The sequence below is a fragment of the Dendrobates tinctorius genome, unplaced genomic scaffold, assembly GCF_039654945.1.
Source record: "Dendrobates tinctorius isolate UK_male_01 unplaced genomic scaffold, ASM3965494v1 ptg000075l, whole genome shotgun sequence".
Lineage (NCBI taxonomy): Eukaryota > Metazoa > Chordata > Amphibia > Anura > Dendrobatidae > Dendrobates > Dendrobates tinctorius.
Window position 1 is genome coordinate 27,081,198 of NW_027361743.1, and position 17,880 is coordinate 27,099,077.

General features: G+C 43.5%; 1 protein-coding gene across 1 annotated transcript in view; it reads right to left on the reverse strand.

Moving 5' to 3' along the window:
- Window positions 1-681: 681 nt before the first annotated feature.
- ATP8A2 (ATPase phospholipid transporting 8A2) overlaps window positions 682-17,880 on the reverse strand; it is a 1,255,085-nt gene continuing 1,237,886 nt past the window's right edge. Inside the window, exons 36-37 of the mRNA XM_073583121.1 lie at window positions 8,588-8,679; window positions 682-3,132 (exon numbers count right to left, since the gene is read on the reverse strand). Of these exons, the coding sequence (XP_073439222.1) occupies window positions 3,035-3,132; window positions 8,588-8,679 (190 nt within the window). The 3' untranslated portion in view covers window positions 682-3,034. The remainder of the gene's footprint in view (window positions 3,133-8,587; window positions 8,680-17,880) is intronic.

The following is a 17,880-nucleotide window of genomic DNA, read 5'->3' on the forward strand; positions in this document are numbered from 1 at the left end:
TTCACATGTATTTGATTTTGAAGGAGAAAGTCTTGGGTAGATAAATATCATGATATATCAATGGCTCTGGTCTTGAGATTGAGAGTTGCTTTTAAACTTCATATACACTGAAATTTTCTCATTAATTGGCTTGAATGTACTTTTGTGCAGTGCCAAAGATCATCATTCTCGATGGTGCCTCGCCAGGATTGGCAACGACAAGAACCATGACGGCTTTTGCGCTTTAATCGATCTATTCCAGATCGTTCAGTGAGCATTGTTTTCCGTGGTCTTCCAGTGTAAAAAGGCTAGTAAACCATCACCGATCAATAAATGTTTACCAATGGCAGTCGTTTAGTGCACTCGGTCGTTCTGTGTAGATAGACCCTTACTGAGCGTACTTTTTGGATTCCAAACAGTGGACACCTTTATGGTGCATAAGAGCATCTGGACGGATTAAAGATCCTGGGCACTTATGTAAAAATTTTACATATGCCAGCACACTAAAACGCTGACAATCCTTAGCTAGTCCAGTTCATATAGGTTTTCTGACCACTTATCCTTTAGCACACTGGAAGTTATTATTAATGACTTTTTGCTTGCAAATATTTGGACCCCAGTATACCGTCCCACAAGTTGTGCCCCGTAAATTATCATAATTTTAGTCACCCCCATTTCCTTTCACTAACAAGAAACATCAGCAACTTCAAAGGCAATTTTTTATTTTTATTTGCGGAATGCTAAGTACATTTTTGCAAAACCAAAATGTAAACCAAAATATATAGTCCATAAATAAATATAACACCATATGTCATACATATAGAGGAAATGTCCGCTGAGACTGCAGGTAACACAATGTGATAGGTCCAATAAGTCTGATATGGAGACTGATAGGCACGTGTGGCCATTTATTGTCTCTGTTGGTTTTATATTTTTCCTCTGATGTCGTTGAGCAAAAAGAACCTTATAGTTACTAAAAAAAAGTGTGAAAGCGGAGATGTAGATTTTATTAAAAGTTGTCTGCCAAGTTTCCAATTAATTGCCAGCTCCAAGGTAATATATGATACATACAAGCTTTGTAGTCAAGCAATTGGCCAAAAACTGGCACATAAATAGCACCAATATATATATTAAGTGCTGTACATAGTAATGTTGTGTTAATGTACTAATTATTGCCTGCTAGATCCTAAAAGCAAGCCCTGAAATAAATTTTGACCCAAATGAAGTGCTACTGTCATGAAACAACAATAAAATGCAAGTTAATTAGAGTTGAGTATATCGATTTTCGCAACTCTGGCCCTTTGGTCAATGGCCGATCCCGCTTTAGATGCGTATAGAACAATTAATCACCATTAAGTGAGCAAAGACCGCCATTGTTCTGGGCAGCGCGGGACCTGTCTACACTGAACAATGTGATGCCAAGAACGATGATCTTTTGGGCAACCAAAAAATATTATTTCACCCTATGAATGAGCGTTTTCTCGTTCATCAGGTAATCGGCAGCCTGATTACATTGTGTGATTATCGTGAAACAAGTGTTCCTAGGAATAATCGCCCAGTGTAAATGCGCCTTAGATTAGCTGAAGGGTCTAAGTATACGGCTATAAAAGTATAATCAAAACTTAAACTTGGAATAAAGGAGCTCAAAGGATGGACCACTCAGAATTAGTTGACATAAACATTACTTTCTAAGTGGTTTTGCTGTATTGTAAGTGAATAGAAATGCATAATAGGTTATAGTGGACTGCGTGGAGGCGTTCTATGCTCCTAGAAAAGAACAAGATATAAATATTAGGATATTCACATGTGCAAAGTTTATGGCCTAAGTAAGGACTCTGATGTCGGGACCAATCATGGGTGTCCTGACCCAAAATCAATAGCCCTATAGACACACATGAGGTTTTGGGTCAGGAGATCTGCACTCAGTCTGGATATCGTAGCTTGTATTCGGGTCATGAATGTCAGATGTGAGATTTAAGTAAATCTTCAACTATAGATCTGTTAAAAAATGGCAACCCAATGTTCATAGGTGACAATCAAACAGAACTCGGTATTCTTTTGCTTTCCAGCTTGGAGATAGGCAACCAATCCATTCCCTCCTAGATGTTGAGATCCAACAGTCGGTTCTTCTTTGCTGCAGACATGTTCCTTTGGGGGAAAGTCACACACATTAGATGGTTGATATTAATGGGTTTGGTTGACATTATTATTCCAATGTGTATGGCCTCCCCTACAAGACATGTTGGCCAGCAGATGATAGCTTTATCTTTTGGCTTGCAGTTATCTAATATATATGGTCAACTTTGGATCTACAATCATACCTCCATCAACTGAGGAAATGTAACACCAAAATGTAAAGTTTCAAGCTGTTCTGTTGAAACAAATAAGACTTTACTGACTCAAAAAGATTTTTTTTGTGATTTTTATTCATTCTTGAACAAGCTCAGTGTGTAATTTTTCCCATTTGCTTCCTATGACGGGAAATATCCATTTAATTTAGTTGGTTAAATGGTCTGCTCTTAGAACTGGTGGCCAAGTGGACCTACTTAGATGCACGGATAGATAATGGAAAGATGGTACAGATCATTCTTAAAATCTCTTTTAAATTCATATTTTTCATTTTTGCTACTAACACAAACCTTTCTCAATCCACAGTGTTCCCTTGAAGAATGGCCCCTAACGGCAGAATTCCATTGTGGTAGCTATGTAAAAACGTGGCTGCTAGACAGGCATGTAATTGCAGTAAAGAAATAAAAGGTCGGAAGCAGAACACAGCAAAAGAATAATTTTTTTAACAGGCTGCGCCCTAGCAAAAAGTACACATATTAACCACCTAGCTCCCAGACAGACCTGTACTGCATAGTTTAATTGAAATCTCATGCAGGTCCTGCTGGTGGAACATAAAAATAAAAGTTAAGAAATTTATTGGCAAAGGCCACAGAAATGGATTTCCCAGTTTTTTGGCTGCTGCGGCCAAACTTAGTGAAATATCTGTTAACAGTAGGAGTATTGTCCAAAGCTCATTATTTCTACCACCAGTCACTGAGATCTTTTGTTATTCTATCCCACTTCTCTGTTTTGTTGTGTCATAGGATCGGACAACTTGAGACTGGGAAACAACGCCGTGTTCTTCTTGAGAAAAGGCAAAGCCGTCTGAAAAAGAAAAAACAAAAAAAAAGGAAGTGAGAAAGGCTGGAAGAATATTTCAAGAATAGCACGTTGTAACAAAAGAAAGAAGAATATGATATGACCGAGGAGGAAGACCGTGGAAGTAGCATTTGTAGAAGTTATAGGAACTCTAGGGTAACAACTCATATTTCACACACTGACTTAAAAAAAGGTGGTCAAGGACTAGTTTGTGGGCCATACTGATGGGATATGCCACCAATCTCATGTCTATGGACTTGGCAGATTAAGGCAGCTGTCAGGGAGATGAAAAAGCCAACAAATGGCCCAAGAAGTGTCTGGCAGCTGCTTATTAACTATCATTGACACAATAGGGAATATCGAAGTTTATATAATATGCATATGGATGATCGACAGTTCCTCAACCACATGAATATGGGCACTGCCAAATGATCAGAGGAAACAAGGGTCGGACTAGTTGGATTTTAACTTCTATAAAGGGCCCGTCACACTAAGCGATATCGCTAACAATATCGCTATAACGTCACTGGTTTTGTGATGCAGCAGCGATATTGCTAGCGATATCGCTATGTGTGATACTTACCTCTGACCGGCTCCCCCGCTGGTTATCGCGCGAGAACGGCCTGGGTCGTTTCTAGTCGTCAGCTTCCTGCTGTGGAGACGAGCGACGCGTGGACGCGGGAGGGAGGACGTCTTCATCGCCTCGTCTGACAGGTAAGTAGCGATCGCCAACCGCTGCTATGTCGCTGGTGAGATCTGCCTGTTTGGCAGCTCACTAGCGACCACTTAGCGATGCACCAGCGATCCTGACCGGGTCATATCACTGTCGGGATCGCTGGTGCATCGCTAAAGGGGGTTTTACACTAAGCAATATCGCTAGCAATATCGCTAAAACGTCACTGGTTTTGTGACGTTATAGCGATATTGCTAGCGACATCGCTATGTGTGATACTTACCAGCGACCGGCTCCCCCGCTGTCCATCGCTGATCGCGCGAGAATGTCCGGCTCCATTTCTTGTCGGGCGCTTCCTGCTGGGCTTCCTGCTGTGACGTCCAGCGATGCGTGGAGGCGGGCGGGAGGACGCCAGTATCGCTGTGTGTGAATGGTAAGTATCGTGCGCTGCGTCGCTGTGAGATCTTTCTGTATGAAAGCTCACTAGCGATCATTTAGCGATGCACCAGCGATCCTGACCGGGTTGGATCGCTGGTCGGATCGCTGGTGCATCGCTAAATGTAAAAGGGCCTTAAGTGTGACAGTATCTTAACTCTTTGAGGCAGTATTATCTGGCAGCTGCTTATCTTCCACCCCAGGAGAAGCATGGGGGAGGGTCGGAGAAGAGAACATGGAGTAGCTATCTTATATATATGACCAGCCTGCAGATGATTTCCAGGACATTCAACATTCTCTTTAGGGTTCAACCTGCTATCTGTTTTGGAATCCGATACCTCCACCCCCTCCCCGTTCCTGTCATTGCCCCATGATATCTCCCTTATACACACTATAGAAAAACATATGTCTTCCATCTGTTAGTGACTATCACACAAGACATAAGGTTCCCCAAACCACTCATTTCCAGCAATTCTTACGAGGGTCTAAAGCCTTACAAAGATCCAACCATGTGCAGTTTGGTGAATACCATATTAAAATTATCTGAGGGTTCAATAAAGTCTGTAATCATCAGGTGAAGGAAACCGTGTTTTTTCCGAAACTAGTCGGAGAGGAATTGGTCCACTGTGCTTCCCGTAATCTATCACGTGACCGGTGACATCACGAAGGTCCTGTTGGCTCATCTCACGCCACAGCTTCACATCGTGCACACTGCACGCCGGCGCGCCGCTGGAAGAGGGGAGCGTGGAGTGTCTGTCACCGGCCGGGAGAGCACTCCTGAAGAGCCGTGGTATTAACCCACATTTATCTGGCAAACATCATTCAATCTGACTTCACATCAAGACATACAGTTCTATTTATAAATTATTAGGTAATTTACATATTTAACCAGGCAAAATATAACAGAAACCAAAGCCTCGTACAATTATTCCCATAGATTTATCACTATCCACATTACCAGTGATAGCACTCCTTGTGGCCTGCACTTATATGATATATATGGACAGTTTTGTGTCAAGAAATGATGCCTCAACATGGTGGATGATTGATGGGGGTCCCACTGTAGGAGGAGGTGTCCCCGCCGAGTGAGTCAGCAGAACGAGAGAGAAGGAGCAGGAGACCGTGGGAGTGCCAGGGAGCTAGAATCACGAGCAGCAACCAGAGAGGAGGACAGCGACAGGAGGGAGACTCTCGGTGGACCGCAGGGAGACAGTGCCGAGCCGACTGACAGAAGACTGCCGCTTCACTCCAGCCCGCGGCCGCTGCCGCCTCGCTGCAGCTGCGGCCTGCTCGCAGCCACCCATGGCCGTTGCCGCCTCACTCCAGCTCGCAGCTGCGGCCTGCCAGCAGCCACCCGCGGCCGTTGCCGCCTCACTCCAGCTCGCGGCTGCGGCCTGCCCGCTGCTGCTCGCAGCTGTTGCCGCTCCCCTCCCGACCACGGCTGCGGCTTGTCCATTGCCGCCCGCAGCCGCCACCGCCCCGCTCCAGTCCGCGGCAGGGGCCGGGCCGTCGCCCGCCGCGGGTCCTCTAGTGCAGCCGCTGGCTGTGCCGGTGGCCTACCAACCGCCACTCAGCACCGCCACTGCCCACCCCTGTCCGGGGGCTACGGCCTCCACTCTCCAACTCCCAGGCGGTATCCCGCTGCCTCTGCTGGGGGACACTCCACCAAAAAACTGTTCTAGGGACTGTTGTGCCCCTGCTTCGCCTGGGTGTCGGAACGCCCGAAGACTACGCCAGATCCTCAGCGGCTGGGCTCAGCGGCTGCGACGCCGAAGCACCATCGAACAGGACGCCAAGGGACGGTTAAGTGACATATCATTACTAAGGACCTGTAGTCAGCCATACCGCGGCCCTATAATGACTGGACTTTGCTGGAGTAGTCGTGTTCTCATAATCAGTGTTTGCTTGTATTTGGTCCCTGGGAGGACAATTTCTGTTATCTCGTTTGGTTGCTTAGGATAGCCCTACCGGCATCTATCTATAAAAGTTACTACCTAAAGTTCAATCCGTCTTGTGTCTCGTCACTGCATACCGCGTACCTGCCATTACCACACCACCATTTGCAAGAACAAGAGCCTCAAAGTCCTCGGGGTAAATGGAGCAGAAGTGTACATACTTGACCATCTCTACATTCCATTTTGTGGACCATAGAAAGGAATGAAAGTCATAATCACCTCTCCTCCATTCACATAGGGGACTTTGAGGTCCTCCTATTGTCAAATTTGGAAGAGACAGAACAGACCTAGTTGAGATTGAAGAGTAAATTTAAACTTAAAGGGATTGTCTTGTCTTTTAATAAAAGCTTTCAGTCTCTTTATGTGACTGCAGAGTTCTGAATCCTGTTAGTGTGCCATGCGCACGCTGTCAGGATTCACTGGATTTGCCAGTGCGAGCGGGGGGTAGGGTCATGTGATCACAAGTAGGTAATTTGCATACTATGCACTCAAGTGCGACTAGTCGTGCTCGGCCTCTCTCATTTCTCTTGCATTGATAGAAACCAGGTACGTCTAGTCAGAATGTGACTGGACGTATGAAAATCACGTACTTGCGGTTATGTGACCGCCTGCTCTCGCCGTTAATACTGGTGAATCATGATAGCATATGCATCGCATACTGACATGATTCAGAAGTGTGCAGTCACTTAGATTAACTGTTCACTTTTAACAGAAGACCAGATGCCCCCACTTGTAAGGGAGGGTACTACATAGCTGTCACAAGAATTTCCATAAAAAAGTAACTTATTTTAAATATAACTCTGCTCTCCATAAGACTTTAGATCGTTTCTCCTGTTGTTTTCAGAACTTTATACAACAACTTCCCCTCCCTGACAATCTACTGAATATATGGGCTTTCTACTCTACGTTCACATCTGGTTTCTGGAAACAGCTGGGAGGCCTATAAGCGTGCATACATAGGGAGAACCAAAGAATGGCTGTGCCAAACACGCATGTTCATAGGGCAGGTGGAAGAAAAAGCTTTCATTCATGATTGGCCAGTTTAAAGTAGGCAACCCCCAAGTCAGTAAGCGATAAAGAAGAGTGTATTTTGTTTTAGTAAATACTTAGAATTGGAACAGTACACCGCTAAGGAATTTGCTGCAGAATTATTATCATTATTATTTTATGGGTAATGTATTAACTATAATTATATATATATATATATATATATACTGTATATGTACATCCCCATACCTCACTGAAAACCAGATCAATTTCATGTTAAAAACTGTTCTATGAAACTCAGTCTAGTAAAAAAATTTGGAAATCAACTAATTGGAGTAAAACTGAAGATTTTGTAATGAACGTTATATTATTAACCTCACTGTCATATTATGGGTTAAAAATAGTTCTATGAAAGTAAGGTTAATAATATAACGTTCACTACAAAATCTTCAGTTATACTCAAATTAGTTGAAGCAAAAATGAGTACACCCCACATCATAAACTACTACATCTACTATTTTATATCACCTTCATTATTTTTAAGGACGGCATCAAATCTTCTAGGAATGGAATGAACAAGTCAGTAACATATTCCAACATCTATCTTTTTCCATTCTTCAAGAATGACCTCGAGTAGAGTCTGGACGCTGGATGGAGAGTGATAACAACTTGTCTCTTCAAAATCCCCCATAGGAGTTTTGGTTGGATTCAGATCAGGAGACATGTGGCCACTGAATCACTTTAAACTTGCTATTCAGAAATACATCAGATGTGTGTTTTGGATCATCGTCATGTTGGAAAAATGCACATCTACGAAGGGTACGGAGTGATGGTAGCATCTTCTCTTTCTATATAAAGCATTACATCTGTGAATTCATGATACCATCAATGAAATGTAGCTCCCAACACTAGTAGCGTTCATACAGCCCCACATAATGACACTGCCACCACCATGTTTCACTGTAGGCATCATGCATTTTTCTTTGGACTCTTCATCTTCGCGACACTATACAGATTTGAAGTCATCAGTTTCAAAAACATTTATCTAGATCTCATCACTCAGAGTATAAAGTCCCTTCATCAGCAGAATGAGCCAAGGAGCTATATTTGCAGGTGATTAGCATCATTTTAGGGTGAAATGCTCTTTGATTCACCTGTATCTAGTATTACCCGTGCAGAATACGAAACGGAATGCATTTATCTGTTATCAAGCACAAGAAAACAGCCATTACCTTCCTAACAAAGCTTACCTTTAGCCTGAGGTCAGATAGAGATCACAATGTAAATTCAAGCCTCCAAGCTAAAAGCTTCCTCTCCTATCGACTCTACCTGATGCTCAGTTTAATTAAAATCAAATCCCCACCTGCCTACAGGAAGCAGCCCGCAGTATTATTTACACTCGCATACTTACATGATACACTTTGCTGGACGGAATTAGCACGAAACAAGCTTGGGGGGGTTTTTCTGCCAAGTCTCTTCAACAAGTGGTCACGTTCATTCAAGCTGCAATGAGATCAAATAAACATTACTTTCAATGCATGTCAGCCCGGCCGGAAACAGCTGCCGCTTCACATTTGAAACGATCTCTTCTTACCAGACGACAAGCTTTTTGGCAAACTAAGCGGAGCACTTTTCTTATCAATGATGTAGAAAACGAATGCTAGAACTAAAGAAGGAGCTTCGGCATTAGTGTCTCCTGTGAAGTTGGCTTACACTTACTAGGTAGCTCACTAAACGGTTATTTCGAAAATAGGGAATAACTTTCTGATGCGCATGCTCAACCTCTGCTCCATTCATTGTCTATGGGACTACTGAAGAAAACTGTCCCATAGATAATGCATGAATCAGAGGCCGAGCATGGGCACTTCTGCTCTATTGAAAACAGGGCTAACCAGAGCTCGGTCCTCATGTTCCAGAGCCCTGATCTCGTGATAGCTGGGGGAACTCAGTAGTCGGACCCCCACCAGTCAGTGAGTTATCCCGTGGATAGGGAATAACTTCATATTTTGAGAATAACCATTTAAGTTCTTTAGTAAAATACCGATAGCACACAGACACCTAGCACAATTGTACCTGCCAGCCTTTGTGTTGTGCCATAACTATGTCTGTTCAACGTGGTGCCACAGAGGATCTGGCACCTGAGAAGTGAAAATACCACTAAACGTAATAGTAATTACATTGCCATATTAAAGAGACGTTTCTTCACAGTATGTAATATGTAATTGTAATAATAACTGGATATAGGTAGTCGGCAATAACCATCAAGGTTATCAAGAGAAGATTGTAAGGGAAAGTATGCTCCAAACTAATAAAGCAAAAAATTGGACATTCCTTACAACATGTCCAAATAAAATCCTGGGGGATGGTTTTGAAGGTATAAGGCTATGTTCATATTAAATGAAACCGCTCACGACTTCCCGCCTGAATTCTCGCAGCATATTTGTTACAGATTTTCACCAGTGGGTCCCCAATAATTGATATCTGGGTGTTATCAGTTGGGGGTGTATCCTTTACCATTCTGACACTGACCTATCAGTGCTGCCATATACAGATTAAGCAGGGCACACTCCTGGGACAAGAGGAATGGTAACACCCAGCTGTCAATTTATTCGTAAGCTTCTAAGAGGAATAACAGAGGAAAGGTCCAATTCACCATAGTTATTTCTTAGGGGAAAAGGGGAAATGTCCTAAAGGACCAACAGGTCCTCTTTCCGTGTATATGGAGTGAGACAGAGAATTATACTATACAATTTTGGTTGCCTAAGGCCCCCATACACATTAGACTACAGTAGAGCGAACCTCAGAAGGATCAGCCAACAGTCTAATGTCTATAAGGACCTCCCGATTCTGCCTGACAAATGATAACTCTGGAGACAAGGATCCAGCACATTGGATTTCCACCAGCCAATCCTTGTGTTCTCAGGGAGATAAGGTTGAATAATTGTTTGGCAAAAATTGTTTGATGTGTATGGGGTCAGAACCAAGAGGACCAAGGGACAAAATCGTAAGTCAGAAGATTTGTCAGTCAATGGGCTGAGGTGAGAACGAGAATAAACTAGGCAGAACTAGAGCTGAGCAACAGGAATGAACCAGAGGTAGTATAGACTGTAAGCTGGGAGTTATAGTGGGGTGTGGGGAGTTCCAATAGACCACTGCAAAAAGCTGATTACAGCACACCCATCCATGCTGCCAGACGGGAGGGCACCACAGGTCCCAGCTACATCAGCCTCTGTGGCTGGACCACTCACAGAATGAATACTTGGGCATCTGGTGACAAAAGTCAACGTCCCAGGAACAGGTCCGGGAGGAGGAGTAACACCTTCTTTCCTTCATATATGTAATATTATTTTTTCCCTGACTTTACTAGAGTGATATACTGTATAATAAAGCATGTCAATAATTGAAGTCGGCATCTTATCTAGTTACTAAAATGAATCTTATCTTAAGGAAATCAAGGAATAATGTATCACCTGTGGCGCCACATAGAGCTTAATGTGTAACTGATACTGATTTATTGGGAGTCTGGCCGCTTAAATGTATGATCTGCTCCGGGCAGTAAAATGAATATCAGCAGATATCATATTCTGTATAGGAAGAATAATACTCTATATATTCTGGAGCTATAGATGACAATCAGCAGACCTCGGGCCGCAGTGACACGCAGCTTGTAATGTGTTTCATTTCCTGCTCTTCCTTTGTCTTGACGTTGCGTACCTTTACTGCAGCCATAAGGGGAGATGATAGGGGATAACTAGATTTATCTGGCATTGGCGTTGGGATATATGATCAGTAGCGTTATTGCTACATTCTGCGGGAACAGTACCGGTCAGAATCCTTTACTCCACATCATCTGAGTTATAGTTAGGCATCCCAAGCATCTTTCTGGTATTCTCAATAAAACATATACACTGTGTTCCAAATTATTATGCAAATGATATTTTTCTATGATTTTCCTAAATAGTCGGTGCAAATGACAGTCAGTCTAATAAAAGTCATCACCAGTTAGAGTAAACATCAAATTTTATTGAAAAAACCTCCCAATGATAACAGTATAATCTCCAAAATGAATAAAAACTCAAATTGCACTGTTCCAAATTATTAGGCACAGTAGAATTTCTAAACATTTGATATGTTTTAAAGAACTGAAAATGCTCATTTGTGGAATTTGCAGCATTAGGAGGTCACATTCACTGAACCAAAAAGCTATTTAACTCCAAAACATCCTAACAGGCCAAGTTACATGTTAACATAGGAACCCTTCTTTGATATCACCTTCACAATTCTTGTATCCATTGAACTTGTGAGTTTTTGGAGAGTTTCTGCTTGTAATTCTTTGCATGAAGTCAGAATAGCCTCCCAGAGCTGCTGTTCTGATGTGAACTGCCTCCCACCCTCATAGATCTTTTGCTTGATGATACTCCAAAGGTTCTCTATAGGGTTGAGGTCAGGGAAAGATGGTGGCCACACCATGAGTTTATCTCCTTTTATGCCCATAGCAGTCAATGACTCAGAGGTATTCTTTGCAGCATGAGATGGTGCATTGTCATGCATGAAGATGATTTTGCTCCTGAAGGCACGTTTCTGCTTTTTATACCATGGAAGACAGCTGTCAGTCAGAAACTCGCTATACTTTGCAGAGGTCATTTTCACACCTTCAGGAACCTTAAAGAGCCCTACCAGCTGTTTCCCCATGATTCCGGCCCAAAACATGACTCCTCCACCTTCTTGCTGATGTCGCAGCCTTGTTGGGACATAGTGGCCATCCACCAACCATCCACTACTCCATCCATCTGGACCAACCCTGGATGCTCGACCCTCATCAGTAAACAAGACTGTATGAAAATTAGTCTTCATGTATGTCTGGGCCCACTGCTACCATTTCTGCTTGTGAACACTGTTTAGGGGTGGCTGAATAGTAGGTTTTTGCACCACAGCAAGCCTTTGAAGGATCCTACACCATGAGGTTCGAGGGACTCCAGAGGCACCAGCAGCTTTAAATATCTGTTTGCTGGTTTGTAATGGCTTTTTAGCAACCGCTCTCTTAATCCGATGAACTTGCCTGGCAGAAACCTTCCTCATTCTGCCTTTATCAGCACAAACATGTCTGTGCTCAGAATCAACCACAATCTCTTAACAGTACGATGATCACGTTTAAATTTTTGGAAAATATCTAATGTTTTCATCTCTTGACCAAGGCATTGCACTATTTGATGCTTTTCAGCAGCAGAGAGATCCTTTTTCTTTCCTAAATTCCTTGAAACCTGTGCCCTGCTTAATAATGTGGAACATCATTCTTAAGTAGTTTTCCTTTAATTGGGCTCACCTGGTAAACTAATTTTCACAGGCGTTTGAGATTGATTTCAGTGATCCAAAGAGCCCTGATACACAATACCATCTATGAGTTTATTTGAAAAACAAAAAATTACATCTTTATGACACTTAAATCCAATTTGCATAATAATTTGGAACACAGTGTATTCGCCAACCCCACTTTTTAGCACCATATAACATACCTAAATATTTCATTAGACTGTACATTTTTATTACCAGAAATGTAGTTATAGGGCTTGTGGGATTTGCGTTTTACCCAGGACCTGTTGTGTAAATGTCCCCATACACATTAGATAACTATTGGCAAGTAGATCATTCAGTCGACAGATATCGCTACGGCCTCCCCATACACAGGAACGCTCTGATCGGCCATGTGCTCATGTTTAAGTTGGCTATACAACACACTAGAGTTATGTTGGCCGATCCCGCCAATTTGAATAGGTTTGTCCGATTGTCCAATGTGTATGGGGGCACCGGGCAAATGATGGTTGGGAGTGATGTTGATCAGGCGTGTCTGATTTTGGACAGCCGATCACATTGTTCTCCCTGTGATAAGCCGCCGGCTGACGTATGATCATGAGAAAGCTGATGCCAGACTTTTCTAGCAGAGGCTTATCTCCCTAATAACCAAAGGATCAGCCATTGGAGTTCCAACATACTGGGCTCTTCTCTCTTGGACATCATCTGTTGTGAGAGAGCTGGGAGCCTAATGTGTATGAGAACCTTCAACAAGCCCAATGGTCTCTTTACCAGATCAGCAGACAATATAATAAACACCTTATAACAGATGTGAAGTCCTGATGCAGATTTTTCATGATGGAATGAGGAACCCTTATCCAACCAATAACAGTACCCTGTATAATAATTTGTTCACACAGAATGTATACGGTCTTTCTGCCCAGAAAATCTCAAACATATTACTAATAAGTTGATTTTATGAATGTGGTATGTGCAGTTTGCATCAGTCCCTTATACAACTACCCTACTTGTATGAGGGACTGACCTGTGGGTCGCCCTCCCAGGGCCGTGGGGTACTCGGTACCGGGCCGGTGTTAGGGGGATGTGTCACAGCAGCAGTGACCCGGTCCGTGGCCCTGGGCGCCCAAGTAACAAGGGGGGTTGAATGGTGGTTTGTAGTTATTGGAATAGTTCGTGACGCCACCTGTGGTGTTCAGCAAGTGGGATGTTGGGCTGACGCTGCATGCAGATCCTCTGGGGCTGGTGGTGTGTTGCAGCCAAGATGGTGAAGCTCCCCACAGGTGGAGCTGTAGCCCCAGGGCAGTGTAGATGTAGGGGCAGAGGAGAGGTGCAGGCAGTGTAGAAGCTGCTACCCAGATGTAGTGGTACAGGGGGTGTTGGCGCAGGAATAATTGGAGGACACCAGGCCGTGCAGTTCCAAAGCTTTACTCACAGTCTGTAGCACACACAGATGCCGCCTCCGTGCTGTATCCTCTGGGTCAGGGACTCAGTCAACCTCCAGATCAGATGGAATGCTCCCTTCCAACACTCCGCCAACATGTGCCTTTCTGAACGTCTCCTCTTATAGCGCTTTTAAGTGTGAAGTACTCCCAGTACTGAGTTACACTGGAGTGCCTCCTGACAGATCTTCCCAAAAACCCTACTTGTACGGCAGACAGCTGTAGCCTGCTTCGGGGACTCCTCTCTCCTGAGTCCCGGCTCTCTATTATAGTTGCTGTTGTGCCCCCAAGTGTTAGATGGGAGTAGTGCATTTACAGCCTCCTACTCCTCTGGTGTCTGTTGCAGGACCATTAGTATCCGTACAACCGTGGAGACCAGGCTCCAGTTCATGCGCTCTCACTGGAGATGAGCCTTTCCTCTCTGCTCAATCTGCGCGCTTCTCCACACGTCTTCACACTTGTCCCTCCTCACACTAACTGACTGACTGTAATCCTAAACCTTCCCACTGTATTCTAAACTCCACCCACCTCCCAGCACGTTTCGTGTTCCAAGCAGGGAGCCACCAAAGGTGCTCTGCTACACTCCAAGCAGGGAGCCGCAATGTGGCTTTGCTGAACTACCATGCTGTGTGGGATGCGAGTGTTGGGGCGTGGTTAGGAGCCTCCAACTCACCTGGATGGTGGGGTACCAGACCTCAGGAGGAGGTGCAGTACCTCTGTGACAACTGAATCCTCAGGGGCGCCACACCTGCATCAGATCTGGAGCAGTTCCTTCAATGAGACTACGGGCCCAGTTACACGCTTCAATGTCACAGCGATCCCAACAATGATCCGACGTGGATGGGATCGCTGGGACATAGTTAGCTGATCACTGGTGAGCTGTCACATAGACAGACCCACCAGCGATCAGGACCAGCGAGTAAGCTGGTATCCAGGGTAAACAGCGGGTAACTAAGAGCTGCGCGGTGCTTAATACCTGCTGTTTACCCTGGATACCAGCTCCCAGCGTCGCTGATCGTTGGTCATTCGCTGTCACACGCAGCGATATGTGCTGCCCAGCGAGAGACCAACGACAGAATTATGGCCCAGACTATTAGGCAACGATTAATGATCAGCCAACTGATCGTTGATCGTTGCTACATGTCACACGCAACGATGTTGTTTCGACATCGCTGCAACTTCACCAAACTGTTGACGTTGCAACGATATCGTTCACAATATCGTTGTGTGTAACGGGGCCTTTAAGATGGACTTACATTGGCAGATTATTGTGACAGAGCATTCCTAGGAATGTTCCTTTCCTGATAATAGGTCAGTGCAAACAGGCTGCTCGTAATCGGGTGAAACCAAGACTTAAAAATCATCGTCCTCGGCAGCACATCATCCTGTGTAAACAGTACGTACTGCCTAGAACAATGGCAGCCTGTTTGCACAGAATGATCTATTACTGATCATTCTCCACACATAGGAAATGTGAACTGTCTTTATAAGCAAGTTTTTAAATTACCGCCAATCAGCAAACAATTAGTTGATGCAAATCCGCCGATATCCATCTCTGCCCGTTCTCCACCTTCATCAAATAGCCTACTTACAAACACACTGAAGTTGTATGTACTTTTAGCATTCCAGACACCTTTGGGTGCTTAAATGCAAGTATTTTGTCCAAAAGCATTAGCAGCCAGCAAATCAAAATCCGGCAGCTGACGTTGACTGGGCAGCACATGGCAGTGACATCATGCGCCGTCCATGGCTGACAAAGTGAAGTCAGAAGCTGGCCTCTGCTCAGGCTATACGAGAGAACATTACATGTCGTGGGAGTAAGAGAAACGTAAGAAGAATCATTTGGGTTGGTTATAAATGTGTTGGAATAGAGCGGCAAAACGGAGGACATTATAACAGGAGGAGGCCCAGGATGGGGGAATTATTACAGGATAAGGGAGGATGGGGGCATTATTACAGGATAAGGGTGGATGGGGGCATTATTACAAGATGGGGGCCATTATTACTGGATAAGGGTGGATGGGGGCATTATTACAAGATGGGGGCCATTATTACTTGGGATGCGAACACCCTTTATAGGATTTAGAACGCTACAAGGGTGCATGCAAGTGAGGGTCCAGGTCCCAATTAATTAAAACTAATTAATTACAAGAAAATACAAGAATAATTGTGAATTTTCACTAGATATGACCCATAGGAATGCACTAAGGAGAATTCTGCAGATTTTCTATTAGACTTATATGTTGGGTTTCTTCCTCAAGATTTTTTTACCAGCGACAAACACATTCTATATAATTTTCTGTGGTTGTCGATTAACCCAGAACACTTCTGGCATTTTACGACATCCAATATATATTTATAGATTCATACATTAATTAGATTCGGGAATCTGTACTAAAGCTGTCTGTATGTGATGGCATTAAAAAAAATTCCCGATGACACTGGATCTACAAAACTCATTTCATGAGGCATTTAGTCAGATTGTAGAAAATTGATCCAGCAAAAAAATGCATTTTTAAAAATAAATACAGAATAAGGCACATCTAAACCAGCTATTCTGTGCTATACTGGCTTCTCTACTGATGGACACCGGTGATCAGAATACATCCATCGTCTGCAGCATTACCACATTATGTGACTATGGATGGACATGAACCCAACTTACAAGATGTCCCATGGAAAGAGTGGACCATATATTTATTAACTGCAATATCTACAGTATCACATGGCAGTATTATCCACATCTGGGATTGTAGGAATTTATTTATTTTTTTCTCACTTAAATAACGCTATTAATTTCCCCAGCACTTTACAGATGTCATCATCTCTGTCACTGATGGGGCTCACAATCTAGATTCCCTATCAGTATGTCTTTGGAATTTGGGAGGAAACCGGAGAACTCGGAGGAAACCCACGCAAACACAGGGAGAACATACAAACTCCTTGCAGATGTTGTCCTTGGTGGGATTTGTACCCATGATCTTAGGGCTGCAAAGCAACAGTGCTAACCACTGAGCCACCAGGCTGCTCACTGTAATCAACCGTAAAGTGTTTCAGGCCGATACTTGAAGGCCGATACTGTCTGTAAATTACTGTGGAATTAATGGCACTATATAAGTTAGTAAAGTAAATAAAAACTCGATGGCATCCAGAAAAGGACCCCCCCTAGGTATCAAGGAAAAGTCCAGGAAAAAAAAAGGATGTGTTTTGTAGTTGGTCACTCTAGTCCATGTTGAGTGGTTGAGAGAAAGCAAAAAAGAATGGGGTAATCCATTTAGAGATCAGTACTGGCCAGAAAATGCACATTGAATGCAGGGTGACAATTTTACGGTGATTAAGGGTTCAATTTATTATAATTTCACCCTTAGTGAGAGAAGCACATGTAATTAACAGCTGCCCTCTCACAGTAATGACTGGTCTTGGAACAAGTCATGATAACATTTAAGCTGCCACAAATGATACTGGTTGTGACATTTAACGAAGTCCATACACAGGAGATGGATATCAGCCAACCTTAGGACCTTTAGTATGGCATTAAATGTGTTTGGGGTGTCATAAATCTGCCCAAATGGAAGATTTTGGCAAAAAGAAGGATTGGGCATGTTGGACTTCGACATGCCCATTCCTTTCTTCTAAAGCAGTAACTTATTACTCTCTTCCTATTTAAAGACATGCATAATGACAAGGGTTTGCCGTGCCAGAAAGAAGCCAGAAGACTGCAGCATCTGATTTCTCTTACTCCTGCATGGATTAGAAGCACGTCACCGTCTTCTTAAATGGTGTAAATTTATTTTGGTAGTACAGGGGTTAATCTGCTTAGTTGAGAGTTCCTGGAAGCTTTCCTGCATTATGGCTCTCAGCTGTGCACTGTTAGCCACTCCCATCTCCTATATATGGTAAAATGGGTCCTGGCTAGCACTCATTATCAAAACTAGCGTATGCTGCATGGCTGGAA